We start from the raw sequence: 27,514 nt of genomic DNA, 5'->3' as shown, positions 1-27,514 counted from the left end.
AGGAGGCGGAGGCGGCGGCTCCGCCGGGCTGAGGAGCGGACGCGGGAGGCGGCTCGAGATCGCGGTGCGGCTCGGGGGCGGCTCGGGCGAGCGGGGAGAACTGGGCAGCACCGGCCAGCGGGGCTGCGGCAGAGCGGGCGGCGCGGCGCCCATGGGAGGGAGCCGGGCAGGGCGGGGGTCCGGCCGGGCGGGCCCTTCCCGCGCGGGGCCGCCGAGCCCTCCGTGAGGCGGCGGCCGCTGTCAGCGCGGGGCCCGCGGCGGCAGCGCCCTCCCCGCACCGCCTCGGCCCCGGCCGCTCCCCGCTCCCTCCTTATTAGGCAGCGGCGCGGGGTCGCCGCCGCATCCGCATCCGGCCGGGGCCGCCGGGCAGGGCAAGCCCGGGGCGGGGCGGCGGCGCCGGGCGCTCCCGCCGCGCACCTGATGCCGCGGCGGGGACAGCGCTGGGGGGCTTTTGTTCGGCACGTTTTCTTTTTTTTCTTTTTTTTCCTCCCCATTTTTTCCGCCCGGCGATGCAGCAGCCGCTCGGTGCCACCGGCGTGTGCCGCCCCCGGAGCGCCGTCCCCGCCGTGCTCCATGGCAGAGGACAAAAGATGAGCGCCCTGATGGGGATTTAGTTTGGGGTTATTTTTCGGAGGCTCCTGTAGAGCAGGTCCTTGTCACGCTGTTATTAGGGGCTCTTTGGAGGCTGTGCAGATGTGTGGGCTCCTCCTGGGCTGTGTGACATGTCATTGAATCACCAGGGGATCCCAGAATGGTTTGGGTTGGAAAAACCTTAAGGACCATCTCATCCCATCCCTTTGCTGCGGGCAGATGTCCCTGGGCTTTGTTTTCCTATGCAGGAAGCCACGTTGTTTAACAGTGATGTGCCAAAGGCTGGAATTTAAATGCTGGTCCATACCTGTGCTTTATGAAATTCCCACTGATTCCATTAACAGCACGAGGGAAGATCTTGGACACATGGACAGGTGTCTGACACAGAGAGAGCTTCAGCTGTAGGACATTGTGATGCCTTAACTGACTGATTGCACAGGAGACAGGTCTGAAAAAAGCAGGAAATAAAAAAAAGGCGGTGAAAGGTGCCAGGAAACAAAAGTGAGCCCGATGGAAGCAGTTTTATTGTTGAAGATAAGTGAGATGCGTTAGGGTTGGGGTTTTTTTTAGCAGCTGGAGTTGGTCTGAGCACGTCTGTTCGTGCAGATGTGCGTGGGGATTACTGGAGCAAGACCAAGGACGGTGGCAAAATCAGAGAGGGATGTTCTGAACGCACCGGGCTGCGGCTGATTTTTCGTTTCGCTGCTGAATCTCCCGATTTTGTTTTAATTTTAGGCCAGGCTGTTCCCAAATTACCTGGTGCCATCCTCTCCCTCTGTGGCACGCACGAGGGGAGCTCTGGAGTGTGGGAAGATGGTGTGAACTGGCACAGCACGTCCCGGGAGCAGCGGGTTTGGATGTGGGGAAAGCAGCGGGTGCCGTGTGCGGGAGGCAGGAGAGGGTTTATTCCATTTTTCATTTGAATAACCAGCATTGAATCATCTTTTCTGCTCAAGGAGGAGTGGGGGGAAAAATCCAGATGGCTGTGTGCTTGCAGGAAGGTTTTATTGCAGCTAATAGTGGTGTTTGCTAAGGACTGTGTACACAAAGGTAGAAGATCAAATACTTTTGTGGCAATGCGTGTTTATTTTGGGTATATGTGTTTTTTTTGTGTTTTTGGTAGCCCCAGTCAGACCTGACACACATGGGGACATGTCAGGCAGCATTTGCTTGGTGTTTGTTTCAGTGCAGCACTTCATAATAGTAATTTTTCAATGGTCACTGGTAGCCTTTTATCCAGATTGCTTTAATCAGCATTTGTGCTCTCTGTTGGCATTGCTCTGTCTTCTCCTGAGCTGTCTTTTCAAACATCATTGGATTTTTTCGAGTGAAATCTTCATGCTTATTGCATCTGTCACTTCTGGGATTCACTCCAAGCGAGAGGCAGGGATTCAGTTTAGTGGCAATGAGGAGGAATGTGCAGAAGGGGGGAATATCAGCTTTTCCCTGGGTGATGCAGCACAGGGTGCCCGGCTCTGCCCTCGGTGACACCGCGGTGGCCACGTCCAACATTTGATTAAATGGCTCATTAAACCAAAACCTTGTGTTGTGATGGGGAAGGGATTTATGCTCCTGGGTTTCACTTGGTGATCGATTCTGAGAATTATCCCTGGGATGCCAGCTTCCTATTCTGAAGACACGAGCAAAACACTTCCTGGCCTGAGTTTGCAGCTGGGTGAGGTCATCAGTGCACCACTCCCAGGGCCAGGAATGTCCTCTTGGGCAAGCTCACAGGCACATTTTCACTTGACTTTTAAAGTCTGGCTTTGTTTGTTTTGATTTTTGTTTCACCGAGGTTTTTGCGATAATCTCAGCCCTTCTCCGAGGATGTGTTGGAACAGAAACTCACTGAGGATTTGAAGTGCCCCAGTTTAAGCCTTTGCAGGGCATAGGAACAAGAATTAAATGTCTGTGCTCTCCTCTAGCTTGCTCCCTGTAGTCTCCCCTCACTTAATATTTTTTGGGCTGGCATATTCTGGTGGGTAACCCTGAAATTTGTGTGATTAGAAACTGCTTAGAGCTTCGTTTTGGAGCCATGTGTGAGGAGTCAGGCTGCTGGTGGCTCGTGGCTGACAAGATGGGAACTGCTGAGTTTTTGTCACATTCTGCACAGTTGCTGGTGGTGGTGAACACCAAGTTAAAATGAAGCCCAAAAAGGTTTTGGGCTCAGCTGAGTGACTCAGGAAAGCAGCAGTGAAAGTTCATTTTTCTGCATGTGTTGGCTCCACCAGTATGGTTGGGAATTGTTTACTGGGCCCTTTCTTTTTATCTGTTAATGGGATTGCTTTGTTCTGCTTTTCCTCCTGTGAGTAACTGTGCAAAAAAAAAAAAAAAAAAAAAGGATTATTTGTTTCTTTTTGAGGTTATAATTGTTCAGTACATGACTTTTTGTGGCTTTTCGCATCTCAAACCACACACAGGCATGTGAAATACCAGCGTGACACAGAACTGCTCAGCTGCTCCCAGGTTCCACTGGCAGCTTTGCAGGGCTCGTCCTTGGAGGAACAAATTGTCTGGAGAGGATCCTAATGGAATATCCCAGCCATTAGTTGTATCACCAGCCATTAGTTGTGTTCATGGGCTTGTGTAGGGAACATAAATCCAATCAGGATTAATGGCTGGAGGTAATGATGTAGGGAAAGTAGAGGGTGGCTGTTGGTGTGGCAAGTTGATGATTTGACTTTATTCCCCTCCCATGAAATTCCTGATGCTGATAAGACAGGGGGGATCCCTTGGAGAAAACACCTTCCTAAGGAGTCACAAAGTGCTCCTCAAATGGAAGAGGATTTTCTGATGGAACATCCTGAAAACTTTAAAATGCTGCTCTGTAGGTCAGGAAATTGACAGAGAAATATTGAAAATGGCATCTGCTGGGAAATACCTGTGGGTTTTGAAGGTTTCTGATGTGCCCATGGTGGATAGAAGAGATCTCCTTGGTCTGAAAGTGACAAATTGTGGCCTTTTGGACAATTTCTCCTCTGTGCTGATGATTTAGAGGGAGAACCAAGGCAGAATCACTGCACTAGGGAAAGGATAATTTCTTCAGCACGACCACTTTGCTTCTTCAGCACCCCTGGCTTTGTTGGTGATAACAAAAATGATCTCTAATCTGCTTTTTGCTGAGCCTGTGGTGATGTTTGAGGTCTGGCTCTTGGTGGGAGAAGTTGCAGCGACTCTGACATTGAGCTGGGCCTCTCAGCCCAGCATAATTAGGTTTGTCTTGTTTTCCTTTTTTAATAATTGAATTTGAAAGAGCAATGGAAATAAACCAGTGGTGGGATGTGACTTAAAGTGATTAAAGCTCAGCCTGATGCTGAGATGAGCTCACAGCTCTCCTTGGGGTGTTGCTGAGCTGTGCTTGAGGCCAAATGTTCCCCTTAGGAAGAACCAGGGTTTCCCTGTGGTTTTCCACATTTTGGCTGCCATCTATGTAGGAACAAGCACATAGGTAATAATTCTTCTGAGCTGAACATTAAGGCACATTTCTGCATTTGTAGCAGGAAAAATAAAACTCCATGGGAATGGTGTGCCTGAAACTACTCCTTGTCTGCATCCCTGTATGAACCTGGGCAGTGCTTTGCACCTGCAGCTGCTGGTTTAAGTAATCCCTGGAAAATGGAGTTCAAATCACTCAGTTCTGAGTATTTGGAAATATGGGAACTTCCCCTCCCTCCCCCTGGTTCTGCATAGAGTTGCCATGGAGACAGTGTTCCGGAGTCCTTGAAAATCCATTGTTTCTCCCAAATAAACACAAAATCTGCAGTGTTAAAGCAGCACATTTTCCATCATCCTTTTCCTAAGCATTCCTTCATCAGGAACTGTTGTGGCAGGACAAGGAGCAATGGACTCAAACTGAAACAGGGGGAATTTGATTTAGATTTAAGGAAGAAATTCTTCCCTGTGAGGGTGGCAAGGCCCTGGCACGGGGTGCCCAGAGCAGCCTCATCCCTGGAAGTGTCGAGGGCCAGGCTGGATGGGATTTGGAGCAACCTGGGAGCATGGAAGGTGTCCCTGCATGGCAGCAGCTGGAATGGGTTGGGCTCTGAGGTCCCTGCTAACCCAAACCAGTCTGTAAACCTGATGGAGACTTGACATTTTACAGCGTGCCAGACCTGGATGCTGGACAAACTGATAATGGGTGTAATTAGCAGCTCCAGGGATTAGCAGGCAGCCACAAATTCAATCCTTGGGAAGCAGGGTGTCCCTTGGGAACTGGGCAAACTGGCCATGCTGGGCAGATGATGGCTTGATAGGGAAGATTGTCATCAGCAAAGCCTCAATGCTCAGGCACCTGCTCAGGGCTGGAATCACCTCCTGGAATTGCTTTTTTTTTCTCCCCCTTTTCGCTTTAAATACTTAAAAATCCCTCATGGTTGTTGCTTCCTGCTGGAATCTGGATTCCCCAGCTGACTCAGGGTGTCTGCTTGGCATTTCCTTAATTTTCCATCATACCTGTGTGAAACAGATTGGGATCCTTCCTTCCAAGCTGGGAATGTGGGGTGACACATTTTACTCAGGGTCTGGCAGGTCCTAGGCAGGGAATACTTTTAGCATGTACTACTTGTAGCATGTACTACTCAGTGGAGTTGTTGTTTTACACATGCTTCAGGTATTTGCCCCAGCACACATAGTGGGGTGTGTACATGTGGATAAATTACAATTGTTACACTTTTAATTTCTTAATTCCCTTCTGCAGTACTTATATAATGATACCTTATCTTGGAGGCCCAAAGCTGTCTCATTCACAACAGGAGGTGTATTGCATTTTTTTTTAAGTTTTCAGTGATACTTTTTAAAGTTTATTTGAATTTTTGGATCTGCTGAGAGATCAGTTTGCAAGGCAGGAGAGAATCCTGAGCCAATTTAGGCAAACACAAGTTGCCAGACATTCCTCGGCAATATATTCTGCTTTAGCACAGCCTGAAGGGTGGGCACAAAACCCTTCTAGCTCAGTGGTGCTGTGCTTCCAAGCATCTTTTTCTTGGCCACTGCCAGGAGAATTGCTCCTTTCTGGAACAATTTGTTGTGTGTGGTGTTTTAAGGTGGGTGCCCCTGGTTAGGGTCAGGCTACCCTGGGGTTATCTCTCTGTTCTTCCCTTGGCTCCCTGATGTTTCTTTGGGGGTAAAGGTTATCTTTTTGTTCTTTGTATCCCTGCTTTGCCACATCCATCTCCTGCTCCACTCAGGGTATTCTTAAGTGCTCTGCAAGCTCCCCATGAAAACCAGCTGGGCTTATCTGGGTGTAATTGTGTTGTTTTGGCTGGGCTCCTCTGGAGCTGCTGGAAATGCCACAGGGATTCCCAAAGGCCTGGAAGTGTGGGCTGCACGTGCAGCAACGTGACTGTCAAAGCAACAGGTAAGTAAAGCTTAAAGGTCATCAAGGCACAGGCTGGAATTCTTCACTGGAAACCAGTTCTCCAGCTGAAGGGCCAAGAATTCCCCAAGGAATCAGCCTTTGCCCAGTGTTGGGGTGGGGGTGACTCTCCCTGTCAGGGAAGCTCAGACGTGGATGTGGGGCCATGGAGGTGTCAAGGACATGGGTAGGAATCTGAAATCTGTCTTGACAGCCTAGAATGTTTATTAAAGCTCCTTAATAGATTAATCCACTTCCCTAAGTTAATTTTTTGCTTCTTGCCTGCCCAGAGAAGAAGTGAGATAAGTGCTTTGTGTCACCCTTATGGTTTGACACCAGGTAGTGCCCCCTCATTGTCATCCCACAACAGGTCGGTGACAAAGAACATCTGTAGGACAAAAAAAAGTGTTCAAACTTGGAGGCCTCTGCTCAAACAGATGTTTGGGGGGCTGTAATTGACACCATGAGACAGGGGTTTAAAATCAAGTGAGCAGATTGAACTATCTGGATTTGAGTTTCAGCCTCCTCCTGCCCCGTCCTCCCTCCCCCAGCCCTGATTTCAAATTGCACGGTACGGAGACAGGCCGGAATGACAATGGTGCTCTTGGAATTATAGGCTGCTTGGCCAGAAGAGCTGGCAGGACAGCAAATGGAAATGTGGAGAAACACAAGCCAGTTCCAACTGGGAGCACTGAGATTCATTTTGCAGCTTGTTTGTACTGCATTAAAATCTGAGATGTTGGCGTTGTCCGGCCCAAACCTCCCACGTCCTGGGTGAGGATGGTGTCTTGTCTTTGACAATCACTGTTGTTTGGGTTATTTGGAGAGCATTAAAAGCAGTTCAGTGTGGGGCCTCACCTGTTGGGTGGCTGTTGTTGAGGAGTGGAAGAAGGTGCTGCTCAGAATGTGGCAGCCAAGCTCATTGTCACTTTTTGGAGCAAAGCGTGTCCACTGGAAATTCCAGTGTGATGCACCACGCTGCTCTGTGCTGTACCTTCAACCTACCTGAGATGTTCTCCAGGACTCCAGCCCATCCTGTTAGCTGTTACAGCAGGAGATGTGGTGTTACCCATTGCACTGGGCCATCCTGCTGCTCCCAGCTCCGTTCCCCAAGGCAGCTCTGGCTTCTCCCAGCTGAGCTCGGAGCCGCTGTGGTCAGGCCGGGTCATGTGGAGAGCGCTGCTCCTCTCTTGGTCAGTCTGACTCACTCTTGGCCAGGATCTTTGGGAGCCTTGGTTGTGCTGATCTGTTGTTTCTGCCTTATTCCAGATCTGGGAGGAATTTTGTTCATTTGGTGTTTGGAGCAGAGGGTTCTGCAGGTCCTGGTTCCCTGATGGTGCAGTGCTCTGGGAGAACTGAGACCTGCAGCCTTTTATCTGTGAGATTGTTTATCTCTTAAATCACCTTTAATGTTTAGAATTTTTTCCTATGGATGCCAAGGGATGTTGCAATTGAGGAATAAAAAACAGCTTATCTGTTTCTTTGGGGATTGGGCTGGAGCCCTTCTGCCATGGAGCCAGGCTGGGAGAGCTGGGGGTGTTCATCTGGAGAAGAAAAGGCTCCAGGGAAACCTTAGAGCCCCTTCCAGTGCCTAAAGGGGTTCCAGGAGAGCTGGAGAGGGACTTTGGACAAGGGACAACACCTTTAATATTAGAAAAAGGTTCTTACTTGGTTGGTTGGGAATGCTGAGATCTGGTGGTGATTTGAGAATTTCATGAAGCTGTGCTGGGGAGCAGCTCTTTTTCTGTTCATAACCACCAACCTTTGCCTAAAAAAAAAAAAAGAAAAGCCTCCAATGTATCTCAGGAATAAGGTCTGGAAAACGTTGGCATGTAACCTTTGAGTGAGAGAGGAATCCAGCGGGCTGGGGCAGCAGCTCTGACCAGATTGCTACTTCCCTGTTAGCTCTGATAACAGAACTAGGTCAGTGCTGGGGAGAAGCATTTTCTCACTGGATTCCCTCTGCTGGAATCCTGGGAGAGCCTTGCACTCCTGCTTGTGTTTCCCTTGGGATCACAGCATGGTGTGGAGCCCTGCTCTTCCCTGCTCCCCACGGGTGTCAGGAGCATCCCTGGGGCTGCTCTGGTGTCTCTGGTGCAGCTCCCAGGGCTGTTGTTCAGGATATTGCTCTGTCTCTTGGCAGTGGATGGGATACAGCGTGCAAAGAAGCTTCTCTGGTGTTTATTCCAGTGGAAAAGGAAAGGAAGGATTTTTGCAGGGGATGATGTGAAAGGCCACGACCTTCTGTGGTCGGCTGCTGGAACAGCGGCGTTGGAGGTGGGAGTGTGTGGGAGGCTTCCCTTTCCTTGTCCAGCAAAAAGCTTCTGTGGTGTCCAACCACCGTGCAACTGTCTCTGCTGGCAGCAAAAGCAGAAGCTGAAATGCAGAGATCACAGAATCCCAGAATGGTTTGGGTTGGAAGGGACCTTAAAGCCTCATCTCCTTCCCCCACCTTCCATGAATGCACCGAGGCACCTGGAGTGTTCAATCCCTGCTCTCTTATTTTGTATGCTACTTGCCTTTATGAGGTTTTGTCCTGAGTTTTAATCCTTTATTTTTAGCTCCACTTTGCTCTCCTCTTTTTTGTCCAGCTCCACTTTGCTCTCCTCTTTTCATTTTAATACCCTTTTTGTGGTAACATCCCCCAGCACCTCTGTGGTGCCAGCTGCCAGAGGATGCTCTAAAAGACATAAACCCAAAAGAAAAGGTTGTTTGGAGTGCAGCAGAACTCCCATTCCTGCTGGTGTCTCCCTTTGCTGGTTCCCCATCACTCTGTGGCTCCTGCTGAATTATTTTGTGTAATGATTTTTGTGTGCATTCATTGCTCTGCCTTTCTGGTAGATGACACAGATTAAATGAAGCCAGACAACGCTCTCAGTTCAGGGTAATGACTTTAACTGCAGCGTCCTTTTGTCACTGCAAATTATGGTCAATGATGTAAGGCTGGATGTGGAGATATAGTGACAGAGTGTGGGAGTGGTAAGATCATCCCAGAAGGGTTTGGCTTGCAAGGGAGATTCAAGCTCATCTCATTCCACCTCCCTGCCACAGGCAGGGACACCTTCCACAAGCAGGTGATTCCCCAAGAAGATGAATTACACATCCCTGGAAATCTTGAAGTGAAAGTAGCCCCAGGGGGAGATGTGAGACGAGCACACACAGGTGAACCCTCAGGAAATAACGAGTCCTTGGTGATCCTGGGAGATTTGAGCTCTACAGGCACTTCTGACTCAAGAGTTCTTCATATTCTGAAGGTTTTCATATGATCATTTCAGGTTAAAGCTCTGAAATCCAGAGTTGTATCAAGTGTTTCACAGGTTGCAGCCAACACCTTGCTCTTGGTCCAGAACAGAAATTTCAGTTTATTCAGAGTTTGGGTTGTGTTAAATTTTTGAATGTGCTGGGCTCCCCAGTTGAGATATAATCAAATTCCCTGGTAGTTTGTGGTTTAGGTTCCCATCCCAAAATAGAATCTTGCCAGTGGTAGAACAGCTGGAAATTTCAGTATTAAGTTCATATTCCAGCTTTTTGTCTTTAAAATGAAGTGAAATCAGATGGCAGGGTCTTGCTCAACCTAGGCTCAAGTAACCAAAGACTGAAAATAATCTGCACGCAAATAAGATGTGTTTTGGAATTGTGACCATCTGTAGTAGTGTTCACCTTTGTTTTAAATAACTCTGAACAGCTGAAAACAACAATTCTGTCAGCAATGGACTGGATATGGATTGATGGGAAAAGGGATCCACAGAGGGAACAGAATTGTGTTTAAAAGCACAGAAACTGCATCAAGGCATTCGTGGCTGTTCCCTTTTTCTGCTGAGCTTTCATGTGAAGTTGTGGGGTGAGCTGAACCTTTTGTGGCCATGTGACATTTCTTCTCCCACTTCCTTCTTTGCCTGAGTCTTGCAAGACTTCAAATCACGAGACTGAGTTCTTTGGTTCCATGGATTCTTGGAGAGGGGAGATGAAATTTTCCAAGAGCATGGAGTGACAGGACAACAGGGAATGGGTTCAAACTGAACCAAGGGAAGGTTTAGAGGAGATATCAGGAGAAATTGTCCCATGTGAGGGTGGTGAGGCCCAGGCTGGCCAGAGAAGCTGTGGCTGCTCCATCCCTGGAAATGTCCCAGGCCACGTTGGACAGGGCTGGTGGAAGGTGTCCCTGCCCATGGAACTGGGTGAGCTTTAATGCCCCTTCCAAACCAACCCAAACCTTTCTGGGATTTTATTGTACTGATTCCTCCTCCAGCCTTGCTGGTGACAGTGGTGGCAAGGTTTCCCTGGAATAGGTGTGCAGCTGGACTGAATGTGTCCCTGTCCCTGGGTCACTGGGAACCCCAGAGCTTGCACAGCCAAGGCTCTGAAGTGGAAAAAAAAGCCAGAAAGGAAGGATTAGGAAATAACCTGGAGGTCTCTGGGCTCAGTCCCTGCTCCCTTGGGCCCACAGAGGTGGGATAGAGCCATCCTTGCTGTGAGGAGCACGAGGGCATGGAGGTGTTTCAGTGGCCTCAAACCCCCTGAAAGCCTCTGCCCTCCCTTCCAGTGTGGCTCTGTACTTTATTTTTTATATTTATTTTTATATAGGATGTTCAAAGTGCTCCGAGGAAGGAATTGGCAGATTCCTTGTGGGCTTTGCTCTGGTGCTTATCTCCATGATGGCAAACTGCTCTGCAGATGTGGCTCAGCCCTGCTCCCAGAGGGAGTTCTCTCCATGCCAGGGGCAGCTTGGAACATCCATGGCCTGGTTTGGATTTAGGATTATCACACACTTCCTAGATTTTTTTGTAAGATTTTTTTGTGCTCAGGTTTTTTGTACGATTTTTTGTACGATTTTTTTGTGCTCAGAGCTGGTTTGCTGGTGAGGTTTTGCTGATGAGGCCACTGAGGCCTCACAGTTGGTATTTGGGAATCCTCTGGGCTGTCCCATGTTGCAGTTTCACCAGTGGGACCATGCCCTGTCCCTGCTGACCCCAGCACCCCCTCCATCCCATAGCACCATTCATAACTGCTGTTGGTGCACTGCCTATAGAACCATGGAATTATTGAGGTTGAAAATACCTTTAAGATCATCAAGTCAACCCATTGACATCTTCATTTTTATTTTTCTTAACCTGCTTCTCATTTTTTTAACAATTAAGACTGGACCTTTATTCCAAAGCTCCTCAGCAAGGCTCAGACTTGGGGATTCACCATCAACAGCTGCAACTTGACTTTTTCCACTTAAGGAAGAGCTTTTTTAGTCCCAAATACCAACCTTTTATAAATGCTGCTCTCCCTATCCACTGGATTTGTATCTCCTCACCCCCCTTAACAGCAGCCTCTGGCTGTCTGACTTCAACTGGCCTTTTATTCCAATGCCTCCCTTTCCAGAAGGGATCACAATCACATGGGCTGAGCAGGATTTTGCCATTAGTGGGGGGTTTTCCTGTAAGTGTTCCCTAGCAGGATGCATTTCCTCTTGCATAAGCAGGCTGCAAACCCTCTGAAGCCACAGAAATCCATCTGTTGGATTCTTGAGACAGATAAATCCTTTATAAACAGGAAAATGGGCAAACTCATGGCAGCTCTTGTGACACATCGTGATGGGAGATCAGAGAGGAGTGGGATGAAAAGTGTCCCTGTGTGAGCATGGCCACGAGCAGCATCCAGCCTTGCCAGGCTCCTTTCAAAAGCTGCCACAAGGGCTGGGCTCTTCAGAGGGCAGATGAACCCCAAGTTTTGGTAAAATTCAGCTGGAATTCACTCAGGGAGGGAATAAAGGAGAGGTTTGCTGTGTCCCCACCAAGATGCCGTGTGCGGCCGAGCGGGATCCAGGAGCTCAGCAGCCGTAGATCTGTCAGCACTTCTATTGTGGAGGCCTTTGCAGGGTGTCCAAAGCTTCTGTTTTAATTCTGCTGAGGGTTGTAACTCTGGCAAAATTTAAAGGCCTTTCAGCTCCCAGTCAGGAGGTTTTAAATGCTCTAATTTTGCACTTTACCCCCCCCCCCCAAAAAAATATATTCTGCCTAGCAAGTGGGTAGGGAGTTCCTTAGCCAAGGTTTAACAGCATAGATAATGATCTAATTAATTTCTTTTTTTAATGCTCATGTTCCAAGTCCACTTCCTAAGCGAAAATCCCCAGCACAGCCCCATTTGCCATGGATACACTTCCTTACCCACTTGGGTATTTCCAAAGTCACTTCCCAAGGCTCCCTGAACCACCCAGGTCATCCTTCTGCAAGTGTGATAGAGGCTGAATCAGCCCTTCCTTAGGGTGAATCATCTCAGGTGTTGGTGTCTCACTTGATAATCCCAAAAGTGGCACAAAAAAGACATGGACCTGTTAGAGCAGGTCCAGAGGAGGTCACAGAGCTGCTCTGAGGGATGGAGCCCCTCTGCTCTGGAGCCAGGCTGGGGAGAAGAGAAGGTTCCAGGGACACCTTAGAGCACCTTCCAGTGCCTAAAGGGGCTCCAGGAGAGCTGGAGAGGGATTTTGGATAAAGGATGGAATAACAGGACAAGGGGGAATGGCTTTAAGACAACAGAGGGTAGATTTAGATGGGATTTTGGGAAGAAGTTTCTGACTATGAAGGTGCTGAGGCCCTGGCTCAGGTTTCCCAGAGAAGCTGTGATGCCCCTGGATCCCTGAAGTGTCCAAGGCCAGGCTGGGAGGTGTCTCTACCCATGGCAGGGCGTGGAATCGGGATGGGACCTTTCAGGTTCCTTCCAAACCATCCCATGAACTGGCCAAGCCTGGAGCTCCTGCCTGTGACTCTGCTGAGAGAATTTGCAGGTACCAAACTGAGCTGTGGATTTTCTTGGAGATGGATGAGGAGGAAGAGGAGAAGGATTGAGAAGCAAAGAGGAAACAAAACCCCCTTCCCATTTAGGGACATTCTGTGGCAGGGCTAGGGACTCTTTTTGGGGTGCTCGGCTCTCCCTGCCCCCGTTGGGTTTTTCACCTGCTCTCCCTGGTGAGCTGAAAGAGCCACAGCGCTGCTCCTTCCAACCACAAGCAGCACATTCCCCCTTCCTTCTCCTTGGAGAGCTGCCAGATCAAAATGGCTCTGATCCAACGCCAAGAATCACTCCCTTTGCTATGGAAATGAGCGCTTGGAGGCTGCTCACCATGTGTTGATCACAGAGTTCCTGCTAAGGATGACGAGCTGTAGGTGGGGAAGAGGGCAGGGAAGGTGTGTTCCAACAGATCCCTTTGGAACAAATAAGGGTATTTTTGGAGGCATCTGAACTCTCTGCATTTTTAAAAGGTAATTTATAGAAAATCGAATGATTACCCTTTGCATCAGAGGGTGAAAATGAGGGAAATCAAACAGTAGGATTTTACCATGGGGTAAAGAGTTTCTCTTCTGTTAAAGTGGAAGGGGGTGACAGATCCCCAGCATCAGATATTTGAAATTTAATTTTTTTTTTCCTGCTGTTCTGGTATTGATCAAGTGAAGAAGTGATACAATTATCCAAGTGATACAAATAATCCTTTGTAACCATCACACCTGAACTGCCAGCGCTGGAGGTGCCCCATTCCCACCCCTTGGCCCTGTGGGATGTGAGTCTGGGCAATTTGCTGTGCTGGCTCAGCACGACAAGTTCAAACCTTCTCTTTACCTTCTTCCCAGCAATCTGATTTTAATCTGGATTCACAGCAGGGTGGGAATGTTGCCAGGGGGTGAACACTCCTGGAAATCCACCCCGCACAGAGCAGGAGCCTTTTCACAGCTCCTGGATGATGAGAAGGGGTGGGAAAGGGCTGAGGTGTCACACTGGGCTCGGGAGAGCATTCCCAATGTCCTGGGGGTGGCCTGGGGTCACCTGCAATGGTGTAAGATGATGGTGCTCACTGCCAGACCTGGCCACGGCCTCAGAGGTTCAGCTGAGCCTTCCCAGATCTGGGAGGAGCCCTGGGGATGGAATTGTGTGACAGGGCTGGGAATGAGTCGACACAAATCAGTCACTGGGTGTGGAACTGCATTTTTTATCATGTGTCTTATCTGAACCTTGAGACTTCAGCACTTCTTGTCATTTGGGCATCTTGGAGTTGAAATCCACCTTTTGTTCGTGTGCATGATTTGGTGAGGCTGGGATTGTGCTGGAAGTGTCCCAGGCCAGGTTGGACAGGAGTAGTGCAAGGTGTCCTGCCCATGGCAGGGGTGGAACTGGATGGGTTTTAAGGTCCCTTCCAACCCAAACCATGCCACGATTTTGTGTAGTGCTCTCACCTGCTGGCTGGAGCTGGAGAGCAGCTCCTGGTTTGTGATTTCCCATCACTCTCTGGTGTTCCGGGGCGTGTCCAGGCCTTTGATTTGTGCTCTGAGGGAAACAGTTGGCAGAAAGTTCATTACACAATTCCAGTAACTGATGGAAGCAGGGAGGGAGCCCAAGTTCAGCTTCAATAGGAGAGAAATCATTAACAATTTCCATGTAGCTCTTTTCTGTGGACATCTTAAACACCTCAGCTCTTCCCAAAATTTTGCATTTAAAATCCATTTTTTCTTAAATGTTGTTAATTATCTTTAAAATATCAGTATGGCAGAGGTAGTGTGGGGAACCCCTGCCTGCTTTCCATGGCTGGGAATGACCATGGAGCCCATGGAACATGAAGGTGTTCAGTGGCCTCCACCCCACATCTGGGACAGGTGTTCCCACCACAAAACTGACCCCAAATCTGCCTTTACTGGAGACACTGGCACTGGTACATCCCTGTCCCAGCAGCTGAGCCACCATGGAAGTGACCAGTGCCAGTCCCCAAATGGGCTCTGGTGCAAAACAAGTGCTCTGCTCCTTCTCACTTCCCTCTGCAGAGCTGGAGAGTTTCACTGCAGAGCTGTCTGTTTGCTTAATTGGAACATTTCCCTCCTCTTCAAACACATTCCGTGGCATTTCCCGCCTCTGATGAGCGCTTCCCTGCAGTTATCCTGCTTTTTGTCCTGGTTAATTTTTTATTTCACCTCCCAGACTACAAAACAGCCATCAGCACTCGCTCAGCTCTTCCCTGGGAGGGCTTTGCAGTCACAGACAGCCCTGGGAGCTTTCATCACGTTTGCAGCAGACAGCCTGGGAGCAGGGATTTGGGATGGAACCACATTCCCAGTCTCTCACTCTGGAACATTGCACTGGAGTGAGGAGCTCCAGGGACTGGGCAGTTTTTCCCAGCCTCTCCATGTGCTTGGGGACCTTCTGGGAGGAGAGATAGGAGCTGGACTCTGCTTATTTTTATTTTTTTCCCTTTTTTTTTTGCTATCCCTAGAGACTGGGACAGAAATATTTTTCCCATATGTAAAAGCAAGATGCTGTATGGAGACTCCTCTTCTGCTCCATCTTCTCTGAGGGAGAAAGGGTTTTTATGACTGGGATGATGGGAAAAGCCCTTCTCAGATGTGAGGACTTCATAGGTTGCATCCCTAATCCAAGTGTTGTCCCTGTGTCTTCTCCCAGGTGCTGGAATTTTCCACACCAATTCCCTTTCCCTCTATTCTAACTCCAGCATTCTTGAAAATAATTTTTCTCAAGAAATGCTACAGACACACCAAGTTAATTGGAGTCATTAACTTGTTTCCATTACTCCTTTCTGCCTAGGAAACAAATTTTTTTTAGGGTGATTTTGGAGTTAGAAGAAAGAACTGGAAGCTAGGGAACATGTGGAACCACTTCACAGGAACACCAGATTTTGAGAGCTTGCATTTTTATTTACATCTTCTGGACCCTGTCTGACTTGAAAGTAAACAAGTTCAATCCAAGACTAGATTTATCCCTGAAAATATGTGGAGACTTGTCTAAAAACTGCTTTTGGGATTAGGAACTTCCTTTACTGCAGTCAGGGAACAAACACATTTACAGTGGGGAAATTAACGCTTAACTGGCAAATTCTGTAAAAGCCCCCTGGAAATGCAGTTGGGTTGGGTTGGGTGCAAGACAACCTTAAATTTGAGTTAATAAAAGAAGGAAAAGGCAAAGCTGGCTGAGAATTTGGCAGGTCTTGAGATGGAGGTGTCCAAGGCCAGGTTGGATGGGGCTTGGAACAACCTGGGATGGTGGAGTGTCCCTGCCCATGGCAGGAGGTGGAATGGGATAGATTTTAAGGTCTTTGGTGCCAAGAGGATGGTGCCAGACTCTTTCCAGCAGTGCCCAACAACAGGATGAGGAGCAATGGCCATAAACTAAACCAGGTGGAATTCCACCTCAACATGAGGAATAACCTCTTCCCATGGAGGGTGGCCGAGCACTGGAACTGGCCAGGGAGGGTGTGGAGTCTCCCTGTCTGGAGAAACCCCAAACCCGCCTGGATGCATTCCTGTGTCACCTGCTCTGGGTGACCCTGCTGTGGCAGGGGGGGATCTCCAGAGATCCCTTCCCACCCCAACCATTCTGGGATTCTCCCAACCCAAACCATTCCACGATCCCGCGAACCGCGAGCGAATCTGTGCCGAAAGCGCGGCCGCGGAGCTGCTGAGAACATCCAGCGTTGATCCTTGTCCAGGAATCTCCTGGCCAAGCAGGACATCCCATCCCCTTGCCTGGAACTGACCCTCTCCTTTTGCAGACACCATGAGGCGGGTGGTACGGCAGAGCAAATTCCGGCACGTCTTCGGCCAGGCGGTGAAGAACGACCAGTGCTACGACGACATCCGCGTGTCCCGCGTCACCTGGGACAGCTCCTTCTGCGCCGTCAACCCCCGCTTCGTGGCCATCATCGTGGATGCCAGCGGAGGGGGAGCCTTCCTGGTGCTGCCTCTGCACAAGGTAAGAGCTGCTGGAGTGTTTCTGGAGTTCCCTGCTCGGCTGTGCTGTCACCCCAGCACTTTGGGGGATGATGAAGGTTGTGGTGACAGCGGGTGCTCGGTGGTGTCGTGTATGAATGTGTTTAATGTCTGTAATCAGCCTGATGCTTTCTGTGTACATTAAACACAACAAACAAGCTGTTTGCTTGACTCATCTGAGCTGATCTGGCAGAATTTTCCATGTAGAATCGTATTTTAGAAGCCTTTTTATGATCAAGTCTGGTTTTTGTGCTGTCAGGGATTCAGCTTTTTTTTACCACCTAAATCCAACTGCTCCTTACAGATTTAAACCAGGAACCACCTGAGCCCAAATTCTCCTTGAGACTTAAACCAGGAACTATCTGAATCCAGCTGCTCCTTGCAGAATTAATTCAGGAACTATCTGACCCCCAGCTGGCTCCTTGCAGATTTAATTCAGGAATGCATCTGAGCCCAACTCCTCCTTGCAGATTTAATTCAGGAATACACCTGAGCCCAATTGCTCCTTGCAGCCCCACGTTGGAGGGATGCAAAGGAATGAGCTGGTTCCAAGAAGGGCATTCCTGTTGCCACTGGTCCTGCATGGAAAAGTCACATCCATCTTCTAGAGGAGATTCTTCTCATCTCTTTCTGTAATGCTTAACCAGCAAATTCTTGTGATCAAAAGAGTCTTTTTTGCGACACTCTTTTCCCTGTGACCCTCAAACTCCTCTCTTAAGACTGTGGTTAAGTTGTCCCCAGTCTGTCATCAGTTCCCAGCTCCACTTCCAGCTCTGCCCTGTGGAACACAGAATTAGTGCCCAGGATTCAGCACCACTTCCCTCCTGGCCAGGGCAGAGCGGAGGCAGCGACGTCTCCGTCGTGTTCAGCAAAGCCAAACCCCAACCTCCCAAAATAGCTCAGTTTGCTGCTCTGATGAGCAGCCCTTCCCTGCTTAGGGCTCATCCTCAGGCCACGTGTCCTCCTCCTGCCTGGACCACGCGTGGTGGCACTTGGTGGCACTGCCCTAGGTTAGGAATTCCTCCTTCAGCTGCATCACGGCACAGATGTTGACAGCTGGGGATGTGCAGCCCTCTTGTCCTCTCTTAAATCCCAATGTTTGGAGCTCAAATCTGATGAGGGAGACTGAGGACTCAGCCTGGACAAAAGGAGGCTCAGGGGGGACCCTCTGCTTCTGCACAACTCCCTGACAGGAGGGGACAGCCAGGGAGGGTCAGGCTCTGATCCCAGGGAACAAGGGACAGACCCAGAGGGAACGGCCTCAAGCTGTGCAAAGAGAGGTTTAGATTGGATATTGTGGAAAATTTCTTCATGGAAAAGGTTGTCAGGCATTGGAACAGGCTGCCCTGAGCAGCCTGTGATGGAGTCCCCATCCCTGGAGAGATTTAAAAGCTGTGTGGATGTGGCACTTGGGGACACGATGGCCTTGGCAGTGCTGGGGGAACAGTTGGACTCAGTGGTCTCAGAGGGCTTTTCCAACGTTAATGATTCCAGGATTCTGTGTTTTCTCAGTCCTTGGCAGAAATTCCTGTTATTTCCGAGTGCCCTTTTTGCATTTTGAAGTGCCATCTTTGTCATTATGTTCACATCCATTCTGTTCTTCCTCCCACCCTCTGATTTATCACTGCCTCGGTGCCCTCAGCTCCATTCCTGCCTTCCACAGGCATTTAAATCCACATCTGAGGGGGTTCCACGGGAAGCTGGAGGAGCTGTGGCCCTCACCCCCAGCCTGACACGTTCTTTTGCAATGCAGTGCTTTGCTGGCTCTGCTCTAACCAGTTCCTGTGTTCTGCATTTATTTTTATAGCCTGGGCTGATGAAATTGTTCCTTTAGTTCCTTCAACACCCTAAATAACATTTGGATTTCTCTTTGAGCTTGTTTAGCACAGATACTTATTAAGCTCCCCGCAGCAAAATCTTTGTTGTTATAGTCAAAAAAAAAAAAAAAAAAGAGGCAATTTTAAACCATGAGATTGGGCTGATTTTAAAATCGAGCCATAAAAATACACTTGCTGCATTTCTGCAGGGGATGTCCCATAACGACATCGTGGCTGCTCAATCCCATCGCTTTGCGGCTCACTGGGAATTACCTGGGATGCGACTGACCCTTGGGGCGGGAGCACAGAAAAGGGGCGATTTTACTCCTTTTAATGTGCTTTTCTTGCCAATTCTCAGTGACATTAGAGGGTTTTGTTACGGCCGGGGTTTATCGGTGCCGGGCTGGAGGCTCCCAGCTCCCTCCGGGCGCTGAGCGGGAGCTCTGGGGATGTTTTTGGGGTATTTTTGGGGTGTTTTTGGGGCGGGACGAGCCCGCCGGGACCCCGCTCCATGTGCTCGGGAGGGGGGGGGGGGGGGGCGGACACCGGCGTGAGGGGAGGCCCCGCCCCTCGGGGCAAGCCCCGCCCCTCGGCGCGCGCGCACCCGCGCTCTCCGCAGCGGCACTGCGGCGGCCGCGGCTTTTTACCTTATATGGTCATGGCAGCGCTCGCGGCCGCCGCGCTGATTGGCGGGGGCGGGGGCGCGGCGCGGCAAGTGCGCGGGAATTAACCCGTGAGCGCGGGAGAGAATTAACCCGTGTGTGAGAGCGGGAATGAATTAACCCGTGTGTGTGTATGTGGGAATTAACCCGTGTGTGTATGAATTAACCCGTGTGTGTGTGTGTGTGTGTGTGTGTGTGTGTGTGTGGGAATTAACCCGTGAGCGCGGGAGTGAATTAACCCGTGTGTGAGAGCGGGAATGAATTAACCCGTGTATGTGTGTGGGGGGGGGAATTAACCCGTGTGTGTATGAATTAACCCGTGTGTGAGAGCGGGAATTAACCCTTGAGCGCGGGAGGGAATTAACCCGTGTGTGAGAGCGGGAATGAATTAACCCGTGTGTGAGCGCGGGAGTGAATTAACCCGTGTGTGTATGAATTAACCCGTGTGAGTGTGAGCGCAGGAATTAACCCGTGTGTGTGCGCGGGAATGAATTAACCCGTGTGTGTGTGCGGGACTGAACCCGTGTGTGTGTGTGTGTGTGTGTGTGTGTCTGCGGGGAATTAACCCGTGAGCGCGGGAATGAATTAACCCGTGTGTGTGTGTGTGTGTGTGTGTGTGGGAATTAACCCGTGTATGTATGAATTAACCCGTGTGAGTGTGAGCGCGGGAATTAACCCGTGTGATTGTGAGCGTGGGAATTAACCCGTGTGTGCGGCAATGAATTAACCGTGAGCGCAGGAATTAACCCGTTAGCGCGGGGATTCATTAACCCGAATTCATTTACCCATGTGCAGGATATAACCCGTGTGTGTGCCCGAATTAACCCGCGTCACCCACGTCCCCGCCGCCTCCCCAGCTCCCCCGTGCTGCCGAGGGTCTCTCCGTCCCCTTGCACCCATGGCAGGCCCAGGAGCTGCATCCTCTTCCCTCCCTGCATCCTCTTTCCATCCCCGGAGCAGCGTGGCCGAGCCGCCTTTGCTGCTGTGGAAATGCTTTGTGCGAGCTTCCTGTTTTCCTGCACGCACATGTGCAGGGGCTTTGCCAGGAATCGCCATTCCCATGCTCCGGCAGGAGCTGCTGAGCATCAGACAATCTGAATTCCCACAGGTTGCTCGGTCTGGGGGTTTGGCCTCTGTTGGAATGAGCCACATAGTTTGGGAAAGCTGTAATTCCTCCCGGTCAGGGTTGTGGAGGTGATAAGAGTCAAGATAATCAGTGTTAACTCTGCTCACCAGAGGAGCTGGAAACTTCACTGCTTGTTCTGGGCTGTGGTTGTAGAGTTGGTTTTCTCTGAGGGAAAGCTCTGAGTACACAGGGAAGGTACCAGATAAAAATTCCTTGGGTTTCCTGATATGTTGGGCAGGATGACTTGGAAACACCTGGATTCAGGGGGTGGTTCTGGTGCTGGATGTGTGCTCCAGCAGGACTAGAGAAAAATTTCTTTTTTTTCCCATCCTCCTTCTTCCCTTCCCATCCTGTGCAGTTTTTATCTGCACAGAAAAACCTGCTGCAAATGTTCCTTTTTGTTTGAGTTCACGCAGAAAGATCCATTCAGCCACGAGCTGTGTTACATAAGGCTTTTACCAGAGGTTTATTCAGTCCCTTTTGGATATGGCTTTAATTAGATTTTTCCATTTTCCTGATCCCTTCGTGCACCCCCTTCCCAGCAGGATCTGGGATCAGATGGTGCCCTCAGAGGCAATTAGCATGTGGGTGGGGGCGTGCACACCTCGGGAATGATCTCCTCCAAGGAATATGTTGTTCTGCAAGTGACAGGCCTTGGTGTTCATCCATGAGAGCTGTTAAGCAGCTCTTCCCAATTCCTATTCCACCAGGAAGGATCTGAGGGAAAGGAAATCATCTTTTTCTGAACTGTGTGTAGAATAAAACCAGGAGGTTTTTGCTGTGATGGGTTTATTGAGCCTTTCCTGCCCTTTTAGGGGGAGTGTGATGGATTTTGTCCTTTTATTTCACCTTGGATTTTTCTCTATAAAAAGAAGTTTCTATTTATCACTGTCAGCTTGATTCCAATGGATCATCAGGTTCTAATGCAGTGGGGAAGAGAGGGCAGCAGAGGGGCTAATGGATCTCATTCCTCCAGGGAAAAAAAGCAGCAAATTCCATCCCCTGTCTTACAGCCAGAGGTTTGTACAAATATCTCTGCAATTTTAAGGGTTTGTCCAATAATAAAAATTGAAGTTTTACTTGGTGGAGCTCTGGATTATGTGTTCCCAGCTCATGGGGATGATTTTTGTGGATTCTCGTGGATCTCTGTCTCCTTGCCCAGCAGATCTGCTCTCTCTGGGTGGATGCTCATCCTCTGAACAGCAGCAGGATTTTTCCACTTTATCCAGAGCCCTCAGCTTCTGGGATACCCATTGGCTTTCCTTCAGTTGGGAAGGAGCAGGGGGATGAATTGCTTTGGGAATTACATTTTAGAGAGGGAAAAAAGCACTACTTCTGTCCCTTTTAATTGTAATGTCATTTCTGGGACAGATATCTATGGAAATGCTGGGGCTGAGCTCCTCTCCCAGCTCCTAATGCTGGGATTTTGCAGGTTGGGTTGGTTGTGAGGGCTGTTTTGTGTTGTTTTTTGGGATTTTTTAAAAAATTTTTAAAGCCAGCATGTGTCCATTCTGTGGCAGCCTGGGATGGAATCCTTGAGGTTGGAAAAGCCCTCCAAGCTCATCAAGTCCAACCTTTGGCCAAGTGAACTACATCACAAAATGCTCCAACTTCTTGTATTTTAACATTTCCAGGGATGGTGACTCCCCCACTTCCCTGGGGAGCCTCTTCCATGCTTACCCACCCTTCCAGTGTGGAAATTTTCCCCAATACCCAGTGTCACAGCCCTGCAGCTGCCAAGGTGACAACAGGAGCACTGCTGAGGGATTCTTGGAGAGCACAGTGGCCTCTTATTGCCTGACTTTGCAGTGGATCTTTAGGGAATAACACTTCCTAATCTTCCAGATTAGTTCAGGATGCCTGATGGCTGCTGGGCATGGGCAGGAATTTCCATTTCACCCCAATTTTCTCCCAGTTGCCTCCTCCAGGCCCAGCTGCTGCAGCCAGAGATGGAGGCTCAGTGCTCAGAAGTTCCCTGGATGAAATTCAGGAGTGGTTTTTTTTTTGTTTTTTTTTTGAGGAAAACCCACAATTTAAAGAAAAGAGGAGTATTTTCTCTAGCAGAGAAAAGGTGCAGTGGGTTGGGGTTTCAAACTTTGCAGTTGTGACCTGATTTCCTTCCTCAAACTTGTGCAGAGTGAGGGGGGGGAGCTGCTTTGGCTTGTGCAACTCAATGCCACTTCCCTAATTTAAATGGAGATTTCAAGGAGCACAGCCATGGGCTGGGGAAGCAGCTGTTCTCCCTGATATTTTTACCATAATCCATGAGCTGTTTCCTGCCACCAAATGCCCTTTTCTGGCAGAGAAACGATCACAAGACACTTAAATTAATTCATAAAACTCCTACTTTTAGGAACACTTTTCTTGTGTTGCTTATCCATCCCTTTTGGATTTAATCATAATTTTTTTCTTCTCATCTGTCACTTTTTTTTTCTGGTCTGGGTTTAATATTTCTGATGATTTAACTATTTTTTAAATTTAATCTGGAATACATTAAATACATTAACATTTAATTTTAATAATTTCAATTATTTAATAAGGCAGATTAACCCCTTGCTGAGTGTGTATTCAGAAAACACCATCTTTATTTAAAAATCCTCATATTCACCTTTTTGACCAACATTTTATAAAATACAACTCCAGATTTCAAAAGTTATCAGGGATGTGTCAAACCACAACCCCGGTGGATTATGAGAAGGATTGAATTTCTTGAAGTTAATTTTAAGCTGTGTATCAGCACTCGAGATTTATTTCAAATCCTCTCCTAATTATAAGATTACATTTTCCAAATAAATAAATAAATCCCCAAACCTGGGAGCATTAGGGTAGCATGGAAACACACCCAGCTGCCAAACTTCGTGGTGTCCTGATTGTAAAATAATTGTGTTGAAGACCATGGGATTGGTGATTTTTGCAGCCTGGTGGGTTTTTATAACCCTAGTGCAGCTTTTCCTTTTGGCAAATCCCTGAAAATACTGATTTTTTTTCTGAGCACAGTGCAGTGCTGGGAATTGGGGTTCTCTGCTCCAGGGGGCAGAATCTGATGGAGGAATCTCCGGGAGGAGGAACCCGATGGATGGAATTTGCAGAAGCCACGCTGAGAGGTGGTAAAGCACATCCCTGAGTTCAAAGCTGCTCATTGCTCACTCTGAGGGCTCAGCCCTGAGGTGGTGCTGAGGGTGGCTGTCCTGTGCTGTCCCCTGTGGGGTGACAAGGCTCTGCTGGAGGTGTTGGTGACGAGGGGCGGATGCGGCGCCGAGCTCTCGGAACGTGCTCAGGAAGACGCCGCGGTTTCCTCTGCTCTGCAGAGACCGTTGGGTGCCTCTGACCACAAGGCAGGAGCTTCTCCCCAAGGGTTGGAGCTCCTGCTCGCCCTGCTGGGGCCTCCTGCAGCACTTTTATGTCCTTATTTAGTCTCGTTTTGGTGTTTGCTGCTCATTTTTGTACATCCCCAGAGGCGGCCGAGGAAGGGCCGGACGTGGCACGCGGGGCTCTGGGCTGGGTGACAAGGTGGGGATTGCTCACAGGTTGGGTCATCTTGGGGGGCTTTGCAACCTGAATGATTCTGGGATCATTCCTGAATGATTCTAGGATAATTTCCAACCTGAATGATTCTGGGATTATTCCTGAATTATTCTGGGATTATTCCTGAATGATTCTGGGATAGTTTCCAGCCTGAATGATTCTGGGATTATTCCTGAATGATTCTGGGATTATTCCTGAATGATTCTGAGATAATTTCCAACCTGAATGATTCTGGGATTATTCCTGAATGATTCTAGGATTATTCCTGAATGATTCTGGGATTATTCCTGAATTATTCTGGGATAATTTCCAACCTGAATGATTCTGGGATTATTCCTGAATGATTCTGGGATAATTTCCAACCTGAATGATTCTGAGATAATTTCCAACCTGAATGATTCTGGAATTATTTCCAACCTGAATGATTCTGGGATTATTCCTGAGTGGTTCTGGGATTATTCCTGAATGGTTCTGGGATTATTCCTGGTGAGCAGCAGAGTCTCTCCTCTCAATCCCAAGTGAAGATGTTGATGCCCCTGGGCTCTTCATCTCCCTGGGATTGTCTTCTTCTGCCAGATCCCATGGAGATGCTGTGTGGGACATCTCCTGCTCTGCTTTGTCCTCTCTCCCTTGGTTTGAGAATTCTTTGTGGATAAACAAGCCTGAGGTTGCTGCCTCTCCCCCACTGCTGCTAAATAACATCTCCTTTCCCCGTTGTCCCTGTCTGTTCCCTGTTGGGAATGGGGTTTGGTGTCACTGTCCTGGTGCAGGTGGGACAGGGCTGTCTGTAGGTGATGCACAGGGAATTCTGTCCCTCTGCCCTGCTCAGGTGAGACCCCACCTGCAGCACTCTGGAGTTCCAGCACAGGAAGGACGTGGAAGTCTTGGAGAGAGTCCAGAGGAGGCTGTGGAGATGCTCTGAGCTGAGGGAGCTGGGGGTGTTCACCTGGAGAAGGCTCCAGGGAGACCTCAGAGCCCCTTCCAGTGCCTAAAGGAGCTCCAGGAAAGCTGGAGAAGGATTTGGGATAAAGGATGGAGTGACAGGACCTAGGGGAATGACTTTAAGACAAAAGAGGGTAGATTTATATGGGATTTTGGGAAGAAATTCCTGCCTATGAAGGTGCTGGGGCCCTGGCTCAGGTTTCCCAGAGAAGCTGTGGCTGCCCCTGGATCCCTGGAAGTGTCCAAAGCCAGGCTGGATGGAGCTCAGATGGTGGAAGTTGTCCCTGCCCGTGGCAGGGACTGGATGATCTTTAAGGTCCTTCCAGCCCAACCCCTTCCATGATTCTGGAAGTTCTGCTCCTCGAGGAAGTGCAGGATCCTGGTTTAGGAGCCAAGCTCCATCTCAGGTGGTGGGAAGCAGCTCCTGGGTGTCACTGCTGTCACAGGCTCTTGGCTGCTCCTGCTCAGCCTGTGCAGGTTCATCATGATCAAAACTGAAAGATGAAGTTTGGGGTTTAATTTGCTGAAATTAATATTTTTTTTTTTGCTTCCCCACAGTAATAAATGACTGTAAAAGCCCAAAACTGAGCTGACAAGTGCTTGTGCAGCCTGGAAATAGTTACCAGGAGCTCCTCCTGGAGGATCCCACTGATTCCTGCCAGGGAGCCAGAACAGGCAGTCCCTGACATTTTACATTATTATTCCTATTTTTCCTTTTTGGTTCAGGCCTGTATTTGTCTGTGGCCTGTCATGTGCCTTCTGCAGTTCATGTGCTCTGCATGGTTCTCCTTTTAATTGAGTAAATTAAAATGGATGAATTCTACATGGCAGTTGGGTGTATTAATTTTTTAAATCCTATTTCACATTATGGCATCCAAGAGGGATTACACAGGCTTTAATTTTTGAATGGCAGGTTTATGGCTTTCCATCTCCAACTCTTCCCCTTTTAATAATTCCACAAGCAGTTGAATCACTGAGTCTTTTTTTTTTTTATTTTTGAGGCCTAAATTTGGCCTTTTAGGTGCTAGTGGGATTTTTTTGGGGATCAATATCTTGTTTTGCTGTTTGTGGAAGGCTTCAGGTCAGTCATCCTCTAAAGCCAGTGTCCAGCATTATTCTGGTTATCAGCCTTGAATAGGAGGGTGGGAGGCATAAATTAAGGAATGTCACCTCCAAGGTTGGGGAATGTGCCCATCCAATGGCACAAGTGAAATTCCAACCATTTCTTCTGCATGTTTAAACACAAAAGGAGACGACCCCATCCCAGACCTCTCCCTGCTGTGTCTCTTCTCCCATCACTCATCATGAAAAGGTCATTCCCTGGAAACAAAACCCCATGGAGCAGGACCAGGGGTGAGGCTGTGGAAGTGGAGGAGTTTCCTCCTCACCCTGCTGTTATTGCTGTGCATCTTCAGCATTGTAAATATTGCTTCCCTTGTGGCCAAGAGAGAGGATGATGAGGGTGATTTTCCTTTTCCTTCTTTGTGGGATCAGGTCTTTCAGGGGCTCCTCAGCAAAATGTAGACTCAGGGGCAGAATTGATGTTTCAGCATCACTGGATTTGTGCCAGTTCAGGTTTAGGTGGCTCATTAGCTCATTTTCTTGGAGATGTTATCCCTGTAGGGAGCTTGGCATTGGTGGCCTCGGTCCTCTGGCCATGGAGAGGTTGGTGTGGCTGTCACAGTCCATGTTGGCAGCTTTTATTCCTCAAAACAAATTTTCCTCTGCACAACTGCATCCTAAAATCTTCCCATCCAAGCAAAAGCCTTCTGTTTTAAGAAACCAAGCAGACCTGGTGAATTCAGTGACCAGCAATGCCCTCCAATGACATTTTTAGCTTGGTTGTCTTCAGCTCTCTCTGTTGAGGAGCACAGAGGAAACCAGAACTTTGCTCTTCCCAAAAAGCTGGGATGGAAAAAGGGATGGTGTGGCAGCAGGTGCTGAGATGTGGGATCACAGCCCAGCTGTGCTGGATCTCTGAACCCTTTCCTTTGCTCCATGGGGAGCTTCCAGCTCATTGATGCTGGAGAGCTGCTGGTCTGTTCCTCTGCTGATCCACGGGTTCAACTCTCATGGAATTGTGGATATGAAAGAGCAAACAGAGGGTTGGGAAGCACCTTCCTTCAGGATATCACAGCTCTCTTTCTTCTTCTTCTTCTTCCCTCCAGACAGGCAGGATTGACAAGTCCTACCCCACAGTGTGTGGGCACACGGGGCCGGTGCTGGACATCGACTGGTGTCCCCACAATGACCAGGTCATCGCCAGCGGCTCCGAGGACTGCACTGTCATGGTGAGTGTCCCTTCTGGGGTGGGCTTTGCTCCTGCTCCAGAGGATGCTGGAATTCCTGGAGGTGTCTCCAGGAACCTTCTGTTCCGAGGTGAGGTGAGGGCAGAGTCGTCGTGGAAGGGTTTGGTTGGAAGGGACTTAAAGCTCATCCCATTCCAACACCTTCCATGGACCAGGTTGCTCCAAGCCCTGTCCAGCCTGGCCTTGGACACTTCCAACCTGTGCCAGGCCCTCACCACTCTCACAGTGAAGATTTTTTTTTCCATTTTTCCTTCCCCTTGGCATTTGTTTGCTGTTTGGGAAGAGGAATGAGAGTGCTGGTCTGTGGTGAGGTGTTCTGATTTGTTGAGCTTTGAGAAGACAGATGGCTCCTTACCTCAGATATCCCAATGGATGTAGAGGTGTGTGTTGGGAAGAGGTAGGGATAGGAAGGAATTGAAAGGGAATGAGCCCAGCTCA

At 49.0% G+C, this 27,514-nt stretch overlaps 1 protein-coding gene across 1 annotated transcript in view; it reads left to right on the top strand.

Moving 5' to 3' along the window:
- The window catches only part of CORO1C (coronin 1C), a 40,264-nt gene continuing 12,750 nt past the window's right edge, over window positions 1–27,514 (top strand). Inside the window, exons 1-3 of the mRNA XM_058036634.1 lie at window positions 1–64; window positions 16,479–16,678; window positions 26,936–27,058. Of these exons, the coding sequence (XP_057892617.1) occupies window positions 16,484–16,678; window positions 26,936–27,058 (318 nt within the window). The 5' untranslated portion in view covers window positions 1–64; window positions 16,479–16,483. The remainder of the gene's footprint in view (window positions 65–16,478; window positions 16,679–26,935; window positions 27,059–27,514) is intronic.

The sequence above is a fragment of the Melospiza georgiana genome, chromosome 18 (assembly GCF_028018845.1).
Source record: "Melospiza georgiana isolate bMelGeo1 chromosome 18, bMelGeo1.pri, whole genome shotgun sequence".
Lineage (NCBI taxonomy): Eukaryota > Metazoa > Chordata > Aves > Passeriformes > Passerellidae > Melospiza > Melospiza georgiana.
The sequence above is the reverse complement of the archived record's forward strand: the minus strand, read 5'-3'. Positions and strand labels throughout refer to the sequence as shown.